This window comes from Strix aluco, chromosome 1, assembly GCF_031877795.1.
Source record: "Strix aluco isolate bStrAlu1 chromosome 1, bStrAlu1.hap1, whole genome shotgun sequence".
Classification (NCBI taxonomy): Eukaryota; Metazoa; Chordata; class Aves; order Strigiformes; family Strigidae; genus Strix; species Strix aluco.
This window is the reverse complement of record NC_133931.1, coordinates 163,027,449-163,038,544: the sequence shown is the minus strand read 5'-3', so window position 1 is coordinate 163,038,544 and position 11,096 is coordinate 163,027,449. Positions and strand designations below refer to the sequence as shown.

Below are 11,096 nucleotides of genomic sequence, written 5' to 3'. Positions count from 1 at the left end.
TAGTGAGGTTTTTACACAAGAGCTGGAATTAGCGCTGCAACACGTACCAGGCACCTCCCCGCTGACAGTCCAGCCGCCTGCGTCCTGCACACCGAGAAACACAGCAGCGGCACCCTTTCAGCAGGGACTACTTTACGGGACAGGCGAACGGCGGCGGCCGCGGCACTCAGGGCGGGAAAACACGGGGGCGGCGCCGGCGGGGAGGCCACGGCCCCGCCCGGGAACACGGACCGGCTCCGCCCGGCGTGGGGCGGGGCGCGCGGGGAGATGCTTCGCGCCGGGCTGGGTAGAAGGAGCCGCCGGTGTGGCGGGGGGCTGTGGGGGAGCCCCGGCCTCAGGGCCCCAAGCGCCGCCGCCGCCTCCTCCTCCTCTAGCAGGGGCGGCGGGGCGCGGGGCGGAGGCGTTCCCCCGGCAGGTAGCCGCGCCGCGCCCTCCTCCTCCTCCTCCTCCTCTCCCCCCTCCTCCCCCCCCGTGGCTGCCGGCGGGGCTGCGCCCGCTCCCAGCCCTGCCGCTACCACCCCCGCTCCTTCCCCGGCACCGCGGGGCCGGTGGCGCCACGGCGGGATCGTGGGGGGGTGGCGGGCGGGGTGGCGCCTGTGTAGCCTCGTCCCGCCGCTGCGGGTTGGCGGAGCGCGGCGGCGGCGGCGGCTGGACTTTGCGCGGGCGCTTTGCTACGCGGGGGGGGGCTTTGCTGCGCGGCCGGCAGCGGAGCAGCTCTCCCGGCAGCTTCAGCTCGGCGGGGGCAGTGCCCGCTGTCCCGGCGTAGGCCTGATTGTTTCAAAGGTTACGAAACTCTTTAACTTCGTACAGTTGTTTGGTTTTTAACGAAGAAAAATAAAACTAAGCTGCAACAAAGTCGCTTTCCTCTGGCTTTCAGATTTCTCTGTGATTTAATAACGTGGGAAAATACTAACAATTGCGTTGATTGCATTAGAATCGGAGGAAGTTTGGAGTTCTGGTTCCTAAGATGAACATACCAAGTGCATCCCTTGCCGGGGACGTACCTACTGATAGTGAGTTAACCCACGGTAGTGACAGACTTGACCATTACTTGCTGCATGTATAAATTAAAAAAGTATTGGTTTTGCAATCAAAATAGAGACAATAGACTTAAGGAGAGGTGTCCTCTGCTATTGGATGTAATTGGAATGGAATCTACTGTCAACTTGCATTGGTGCAAAAAATATTAAATGTACTAATCAGCTCTCTTCTCAGTGCTCTTTTCTGTCACAGGTATAAAGGAAAGCTTTTTTTGTGGAAATATGGCATGAAAATTAATTTCTGTTCTGTAGAATGATCTCTCTGTTGGTTGCTTGTGCACACTGTTATGTTAGACCACCCTTGGGACAACCTGCCAAGCTTAACTAAAGAGTTTAAATCCTATTCAGAGTGAGTGGGTCTATTTGTTTTTCATCAAATTATTTATAAAAGATACATCTGATTATCTAATTGACGGTAAATTTGAGCATCGTGCGAATAAAGAGTTTACAAATAGGCTATAGTTAGCTGGGTGAGTGGATTTTTCTTTCAATCACCAAGTTACTGGAATAATTAAAAGCAAAAATACAAGAGAAAAATGTGAGTTCGCATTTTAGAGAAATTACTGAGGCAGAATTCCAACAAAAAACACTCTGTGGGAAATGTTTAATTTTGGGTATGTGCCTGATAAGAAGCTAGCGAGGAGAGGGGAAAAAAAAAAACCCAAACCGGGCCATGCTGGCCAGTACTGATCAATTCTGATCTCTTCTGCTCATTTGTGGTGTGGTTTTATTTCTTTTTGTTCCTGCAATAAGGGGTTGGCAGTGCTCTGGTACTCGGGATCAGTGTACCAGAGCTGCTGGGTCTCTAGTAGTGCGAAGGCTTTCTATTGTAATTGTTTCAGCAAATTAGTGTCTCGCTGGAATGCAAATCTAGGTCCTATATGTTTTCTTTTGTGAATATCTGTGCTCTTCTGGTTTGAAGAGACTAACAGGGCTATTTTTTCTCAAGATTTTCAAAAGCAAGTTTTTTATCTCTTTCTAGCATTTCTTTGTCATTGTGGACATGAGTGTTATTTATCAGCATTAAAAAAAATTCACAATGGTGTGTTTGTCTCTGAAACAACAATGGTACTCTCCTGTTGTGTTCCAACTGTAGCAGAGGCCTAATCCCTGAATGGAGATGTTACCATAATGTGAGTGATCTGATAATTGGTAAGGATTCATCAGTCTTAGGTATGTATAAATGAATATTTACAGGCTAACACTTTATAGGCTTCTTTGAGAAATATCTGTATGGATTCCTGTAATTCAGCCAGCCCCAGGTAGAGAACCTGTTGGCTCTGAAAAGTTGCTGCTGTTCTGGTAGTGTATCTGGGAGAAACATGAGTAATGCTAAATGCTGGTTCAGGGGGAGAATAAGTGAGCCTTTGAGTGAGACAGCACATCTTTAAAAGGTGTGGAAAGATTAGAGGAAGATGGACCCTTTTTGTTAACTAACATGAGATAGATATATATGTTTTTAAGGAGCTGTGCTCTTAACTAAAGCTGTTGTGTACATATTTTCTGTAAACACAGAGTGATGCCATTGTGAAGCACATGGTGCACTCAGTTCTTTAACAGACAAGCATATGCTTAAGTGTTTGCTCAACTAGAGCCAGCTCAGTAAAACAGAGGTTACGCTGGAGGATCTGTGGTGGTTACTGGGCACTAGCACAGGCGTTTTCCCACACCTGAAACTTTCACTGAGGTGTGCAGCGCTGAAGAGAGGCGGCAGCCCGAGTTTTCCTAAAGGCTTTGAAATGTGTGAGATACGTGGCCACTGCTAGATGAGTATGTTTTCAACGTGCTGCTTGGTCTGCATATTGTATTAAAAACTAAAACCTGTTAAACTCAAATCCCTCTGGAGTGATTGGTAATAACTGAGGAAAATGCCTTGAAAGTAAAGAATGGGTTGCAAGTGTTTTCACTGAGAGGAGTACAGTGAATGAAAACATTTTAGCAGAAGCCTTGAATTCCCAGTGCTGCTTCATATCTCTATAGCTTTTTTATTATATATACCTCTCTGTATCCATCTCTTTACCATATATGCAGTAAGGGAGGAGGGAGAGTTATGGGGGTGGCTGAAGGGTGGCGGTTTGGGTCTGATGGAGGGAGTGTGGAGCAGGTAACACAGACATTCGCTGCTGCATGGCTCGGGAGATGCACCACACTTCCCAGCGTGCTTTGAGGGGCTGTGGTTCTTTTCTCCCTCCTGGTCTGTAAAGAAGTTTATGCTTGAATTCATGGGGTTTTTTGTGTTTGTTTTTCCCCATCCCCAAAGATGTTTTACATCTTTTCTCTTACCTGGACAAACACCAAAAAGAGGTGCAAAAATTGTGTAATTTCTGTGGTGTTACTGGCCAGGTGTTGTTTGTTTTTTCTTTTCTTTTTTTTTTTTTGTGGTATGAGACCATCCTCCAAGTAGTAGTGAAATTATCATCCACATGAGGTGGTGAAGTGTTTGCATCCCCAGTCTGCAATTAAAGACACTGAATTAGCAGAAGACAACCCAAGGTCACCCGAGACATAGGTGGCAAACCTGTGGTCTGGACTGTGAGATCGCTTGCTCTGTCTGTGATGCTTATTGCCACTGCTGTTTCTTAGAGCTAGTGAGGTTGGAAAGGGTGAGGTAAAGGAGGAAAGCATTGCGATTTCCTAGTGGTTATCTTGCATGTGCGACTGCCATTGAATGTTAAAGCTAGAACGAGTATTTCTTTGGTTCATATGATATATTCTGTCTTCAGTTTTGTAACCTCTTTTTTGAAATGCAGATGCTCTTTTTGTGTGATGCAAAGTGCATAGGTCAAAACATTTTGTTGAGGATGCTGTGCTTCACGTTGGTCTGCCACCCATTAATTTTAGTTTGTGTCATTCTGATGGTTGCTATGCTCTTATCGGATCTTTCTTCATATTAGACTTTAAAAGCTATATGAGTGTTTATGGAAGGCACATATAAAAATATCTCTAAAAAGTAGCTTTATTGTAGATTTGCTAGGTATTTAGAATAGGTTCTGCAATATTAGCCATAAGGTTTTCCAGCTTTCAAAAGCCATAATGTTTTTGAAAGTGTTTACTCTTGACAACCTACCTGTGTAGAAAGGTTTATTATCCCTTATTTGGGGAGGAAGGTGAGGGAGGAGATGGGAGAGTGTCATAAAACCAGTGTTTCAGACTACCAATGAGAAATGTATCTCACAAAAAAGAATTCAAGAGTAAGTTACTGTTTTCTATTTCTTGTCAGGTGCTAGTAATGTAAAGCCATTGGATGGTGTGAAAATTCTGGATTTAACAAGGTTTGTGTTTTGTCTGTAATTTGGAACAGCCTGTCTAGATGCAAATATTGTGATAGGAAAAACTAAGAAAACAATCTTTTTTTAATATTACAGGGTGCTTGCAGGGCCCTTTGCCACAATGAATTTAGGAGATCTAGGGGCTGAGGTTATCAAAGTGGAAAGACCAGGTAAGATTTTTATTATCTATTTTAGATATAAGAAAAATGTGGGGTGGTTTAACAAATAGTTGTTTTACTATTTTAAATAATACGTGACTGAAAATGCAAGACTGAAAGCTTTTGAAAATATTTAGAAAGATACTATGTTTATTTGGTGATGGTGTGTTTTTGGTGACAGTGTGTGTATGGTATTGTGCTAAGAAAAAAATAATTTTGTAGCTCTTTTTGAGCCAGCAGTCTTTAAGTTTTGGGAACATTTTATATCCTCATACTATTTCTGGCATGGTAGAGAACTTTTTATTAGTAGGTTTGCTTATATATGTATGATCTTGAATAATTTTATATAGAAATACATCTTACTACTCAGGATTAGAATACTGATAAAATGACAGGCACTATAATTTTGGAAACAGGAACTTCACCTTCTGTTTACATTTTTATTATTACAAGTTAAAAAGGTAGTATAAGCATTTAAAAAATATATATGTTGTTAGCACTGTTTTTGTGTAGTATCATACAGATCCTAGCGGTGATAGCAAGCGTTCTGACTGGTAGAGTATAAGGTGACTTGGCATACTATATCAACTTTCTCCTGAGAATAGTTTTAATATTTTAGTACAGTTTCAGGTTGTTAGTTAAAAATTACCTCGGCAGAGAAATCTTTCTTTGGAATTGTGCAAAGTGAACAAAAGTAAAGGTACAACTACCTCATGCAGAAAATAATAGCCCAGGATCTGATATTCCTGTATAGGTGGAGATGGGAGTTGGTTGGAAAGGGAAGATTTCTGAATTTGCATGAAAATCTTAATGCTAGTGCTGAAAGTGTCTGAGGTTAACGAGCTTCGAGTGTGTGTTTTCAGATGCAGAAACTTCTGTAGCTCCTTCTGAGTCTGATTGCATTTGGGTAATTAGTTTCATAAGTAGAATTTATTTTTGTGTATTGTAGCTCAACACAATGGTTTTCTTTTTCCACTCAGCATACGCACTTCTTATTCAAAGAGTTGTTGAGGATTCAGTAGTGGTAAAAAATGCTTCATTCTTATGGAATAGTTATACTTTTTAGTTCATAAAACCATACAAGAAGAGTAACAAATTGCATGACATTTAGTTCTTTTTTAGAAATATTCCCTGCATTTGGCTTTCAGTTTTATGCATCATTATGCATTTGAGGCATGTATTTATGCCATAGGGGCTGCATGTTATGTCATGTGTTTTTTCCTTCTTTAAGTTTCCATGTTTTCAGTTTCTCTCTTCTGGTATTAATAGTTTTGAAAAGAGCTGTTGAAGATAATTACACACTTGATATACTAAAACATATTACATTCCCTGTATTTTATTCTAAAGAGGAACTATTGAATGTTTGAACATTAAATAAACAAAACATTCAATGTCTAACAAAAGTTTTGTCATGTCAACCTATGGGTCATCCTTAATCACTCACCATTATTTCAAATGCTTTCACTTTTGTGACAGGGCAGAAACTGCATCAATTTTTTTCTATCAGATGAGACTGGCAGTGGTATTATGCCAAGTATCTAGATAGTAGGAATAGAGCAATGTCAGCAATTAATATGAAGTAATCGTTTTGGAGATTTTCATTCCAACTCTTACGAGTTTTGTTTTGTGATTGAAGGAGAAGGGCAGCCTGAGAATTCTGAATTTCAAACACTTCAGAATGTGAGTGATCAGCTCGTTCTGTGAGAAGGTGTCTACTTTCACAGGAGTATTAATCTGTAAAGGGTAGTAGCCACATTAGTGTCCTACATGTAAAATATTACTGAAATGTTTTGTTTTGAATGGCTTCAAAGTGGTAATATACAGAAGAGATACCTTTTTTTATTCCCCCCAACCTTCCCAATTGAACCAAAATAGTTCTATGAGGTACTAAACAGTACAAATAAAGATGAGTAATTTAAATGTTTGCGTAACTTCTACCACAGTTGATCTTAAATGGCTGTAGACTTCGTGTTACCATAGTGTATAGCATAATTATGACAGTGGCTGTATTGTGTAAGACTAAAGGTCCTTCAGCTTGTTTCTGTATCTATGCTAGTACCAAAGAGTCTTCTGTGTTGCCTCACTAAGGAAAGGTTTCACTCACGTGAAGTTACCAAGTAGATAAAGTCTAGATACTGAAATAAATACAGGCGTGTGCATGCTTGCTAGCACTTGGAATGATGATTATATCTGAATTTAAATTTAGCTTTAATTCTAATTAAAATAGATTGCCAGTCTTCGTGACATTTAAAGGTTTAAAATTGGAAATTAAGGATAAATGATACAGCGACATCAATGTCTGCAGCAGCTTTAATGCCATGTTGCCTTTCTGTAAGGCAGGAGCATTTCTGGAAGGGCTGGAGGTGGGGGATTGCACTAGCTACAGCTAGTGCTTCTTTCTGTTGGTATTCTGCAGCATGCTGCTTAGCAAGTTGGGGCTCATCAGTGGTATCTTGACGTTGTGTCCAGAGTGTTTCAGGAACAGCTTATTGATCATGTGCTCTACGTGACTCGGTGCAGGGCAAAAGCTCCTACTAAATTCTTCTGGATTGCCTAAAAGAATGCTATGGCAGCTCTGCTTTAAGTTAAAAACCCAAGCAAACCTTCTCTTCCTCCCCACACCTCCCCCCCCCCCCCCAATAACCCCCAAAACCCAAGCCACAAACAAAACCAATCAAAAAACCCACAAATACATTGGTGGTCTGTGGCTGTATATTAATATTTTAAAGCCTGAAAGTAACCCCAGCACTAGCAAACACTGTGCTCACTTTGTTTAATCACGTTCACTTTTTGATGGTTTTTTGACACAAATATCCTAATATATATATATTTAACTAATTTTTGTCCTGCCTGCTAGGTGAAGCTTAGGTGGTTTAAATATGACACTGGAGGAAAACTTTTTATTCTTTTTATTTGTTGGCAGTGTGTTATTGGACAACTACGAAAATGTGATGATATTTCTTTCAGGAGCTGGTGATGATACAAGAGCCTGGGGCCCACCTTTTGCTGGAACAGAGAGTGTTTATTTTCTCAGTGTCAATAGAAATAAAAAGGTAAATGGAACACTGTAATGAACATTAACCTGTGTTTTCTGTAATTACAACTGAAGACATAACACTTCTTTGATTCTTAACATATATAATGGAGCAATAGTTACACTGGCCTTCAGTTATGATGAATAAATTTCAGGAGAAGAACAAAGAGTTCTTTTGAACAAAAAAGGCTTCAAACCTCAGGTGTGGTGCTGTGGTCAGCTGAGGCAAATTCAGAAAGCAGGAGTCATTCTGCCAGTCCTCAGTTGCTGGTGCAAATTGACTGAAAATGAACCTGGCTGAAAGTAAAGGTTACTTTATTTAAAGGATCATTTTTGTCAGGTCCATCAGCTCAGCTGCCCTTCATCAGCTGGAGCTGGAGGAGAGCAGGCATCATACCATGGTTAGTTTGGCTAAAGGTAGCTTGGGAAACTTCAGGATTAAGATGAAGTTTCATGACACGCTTGAGCTGTTTAAAGGCTTGTTGCCATTGAAACAAATGTTTCTGGTGTCCCCATCTGTGCTTGCAGTAGTAGGTGCTGTGCAAACGTGCAGCGAACAGACTGCAGTGCAGCTCCCAGCTGTACATCTGTCAGACGTTTTTGGTGCTTCTCTGATCCATTAGCGAGACAGTTCCGCTTGCTTTATCCACAGAATATTTTTTGTAGGGGGAGATGGGGTGTGTGTTAAAATTTATTTATTTGATTTAACTGTAGTGTGAAACTTGACTGTTGGTTATGTTTAAAAGAGGCTGATAATCCCCAGAAGGGGCTTTCACATAAATTACAGGGTTTTTTTTTTTTTTATCCCCAGAGTATAGCCATCAACATGAAGGATTCCAAAGGAACAAAGCTAATCAGAGAGGTAGGTTTTGATAGTGTGCAAACTGTTTTGTATTATTTTGATCCTGAGTAATAAAGAATAAACTATCTTCAAGTATTAATTTGATATCTGATAATTAAAAATATGTATGTGTGCAGTAAATTTCTTAAATTACAGTATATAACCTCTGTAGTCTGCTTTTGGACTCAATGTTCAGTGTAATTTCTAATGATTTTATATATAAAATGTACATGAAAATGTCATCAGAAGCTTCAGATGAAATATTGTGAGGAAAAGGTCTAACAGCCTAATACTTTCCTTTTAATGTTGCTGTATATGATCTTGCTGTACTTCTTCATTAGAAAGACTTACACTGGACTGATCTGATGAAGTCAGTGAGCAGTTTACAGAGAGGATATACTGGGTTCCAGTATTTGCAGGTTTTTGAATGTTATGGTGTATTCATGACTTGAGTGTATCTTTGAGAAATACTGTCCTGTACGGCAAACTTAATATTTGTTGGGTTTTGGGTTTTTTTTTTTAGTATTTGAGTTCAGAATGTAAGGGTCTTTTAAGGGTGATCCATTTTTTCCATTGAAAAATTAATAAAAGCATCATGCTTCACATTCTGTGAAACTTGTGTTTTGTCATCCCTTTTTTGTTATGGAGAAATGTAAGAGCTGCTACTGGCTAGTGGTGTGTTTTTAGCCCTGCAGAACTAACACATTGAAGAGGGTGAGCTGGCTTCTGTTACTGTTTCAATATCAGTTCCCAGCACTTTTTCACAGTGAGACTATATGTGTCCTGCAATAAGTGGAATTTGTCTGGTATTATTTTTTGTTGTAAATATCGCATGAAATGGAAATAGGTTAAGTTGTCTGATACTTTTGACCTTTTTTCTTTACTGTCAGCTATGTAAAAGACACTTCATATGGAAATCTTTGGAGTTTATAAGCCCAGGATTCTGCAGTGCCTTTTCTCTTTGCAGAATGGAACCATTTATTGTTGATTTGTTATGAAGCTGTATGTTTATCTTGTAAAGGTTTTGGAAACAGACACTGTAATTTGGAATAATTTTGCATGGTATAACACAGATGTGTTTTTGGATAAACTAGTCACATTCTAAATAAGGGCTATGAAGATTGTTCCTTTTGCATAAGAAGGTTAGCTTGTTATTTGACCTTTAAAAATGGTGAGAGGAAAAACTATCCAAAATGTCCACTGATTCCATGTGTGTGGGCTGGACCTGTTTGAAGAATTAAGGGCAGCTGGGCCTATGAAGTCAGGATGAGCTGGAGAAAAGATGGCTTCAGTGTAAGCTTTTTATGTGATTGCCACTATTTGTGGTTAGGAAGTTCCCCTTTTCCCGTCTTGACATCTGTGCAGGAAGATTGCTACTTGATTCTGGTTTTAAATGTGTAACTTTCTGCCTGCAATGCGGAGAACCTTTTTATGGTCTGTGGAGTTGAACGGCTGGTGACTTAAGAATTTGCAGTATAACCTTTGTGCTTGAGGCTCAGGTGCCTGGTTGAGTTCAAATCCCACATAATTTTAAAATCAAAGCAGCAACTTTCTTCTCCCTCATTTGTCATGCAAGAGCAGCATCCTCTCTGTCAGTTCAGTGCCGGGCTTCCCACCCTTTTCCTACAGGTAAGCTCTCTTGTACCACTGTAAAGTGGAGCTGTCATGATGCTGAAGATAGGATAGCTGGCAGTAAGAGTACTTAGAGCTACAGACAAATGGTTTCTGCCTGCAACAATATTAATTTTGTCCTTAGCTTGATGTCACTGCGTGTATGAGAATTACTTCCTAAGATGTGTTGTTAGGGAACTTCTAGTGTGAGAACTACCTCTATTAAATACTTACCACGCTAGCTGTGGAAATGACGAGATCTCCTGTGACAAAGTCATTTCTTATAGTTTCTATCCTTTATTAAAGTTGCTTTCATAACCACTACAGCTTTTTGTTCCTTAAATCAGTGGCATCCCTGTCTGTGATATAGCAACATTGTGCTGTGAGGTGATGAGGCGTTATTGAAATGTGACTACTTGTGGAGTTGTTCATCATTCTGCTTGATTTAGAGTGACATTTTTTGGAAGTATTTGGTGCAGAGGTCTTGACGTTCTATTATTGCATCTCAGATGGAACCAGAATATAACTTCTGTTTGAAGTTTTGTTAAAAAGAATGTTATCTATAAGAAGCTTTTGTTTTTGGTTGTCTCCTGGTAACATCGGGACAGATGTGTATAGAATTGAGCATTACTCAGCAGTGTATTTGTTACTATGAAAAGTAGTGTTCATGTCTATAAAGCAATTGATGGCAAGGAGAAATTCAAGTTTGTGACACTGGTTACTCATAGATAAATATGAATTGATTCCTGAGCCTAAGCCCTACGAAGAAAAGTAATAAGGTTATAATTTGTTTATTAAGAAAGGTAGCATGGCTAGAATAAATTTTGTTTCCACCTCTTGTAAATTCCATATGGGTAGAAGCGGGCAAATCTCAGAATCTAGAATCATATTAAAAACAAAGGAGTAGAGAGTCTTCAGATATGACAAAAGCACAGCCTTGATAATTCAGCCAGTAGTATCAAGTGAGCTGAAGAAATCAGGACTCCTGTCTGCTTTGCTTCCTTTGGCACAGCACTACAAAATACTTGTCCAAGGGTCTGCTCTTTCATAATTACACTATTACATGATTCCCACAAAACTATTCTTTAGTCTTCTTTTTTTATGTTTCTTTATTCTGTGTCACTTTAAGCCCTGTCTTCCTTC

At 40.2% G+C, this 11,096-nt stretch overlaps 1 protein-coding gene across 1 annotated transcript in view; it reads left to right on the top strand.

Moving 5' to 3' along the window:
* The first annotated feature begins 267 nt into the window (after positions 1-267).
* Positions 268-11,096, top strand: part of SUGCT (succinyl-CoA:glutarate-CoA transferase) — a 334,394-nt gene continuing 323,565 nt past the window's right edge. The window contains exons 1-5 of the mRNA XM_074850026.1: positions 268-415; positions 4,261-4,312; positions 4,406-4,479; positions 7,435-7,520; positions 8,313-8,363. Of these exons, the coding sequence (XP_074706127.1) occupies positions 268-415; positions 4,261-4,312; positions 4,406-4,479; positions 7,435-7,520; positions 8,313-8,363 (411 nt within the window). The remainder of the gene's footprint in view (positions 416-4,260; positions 4,313-4,405; positions 4,480-7,434; positions 7,521-8,312; positions 8,364-11,096) is intronic.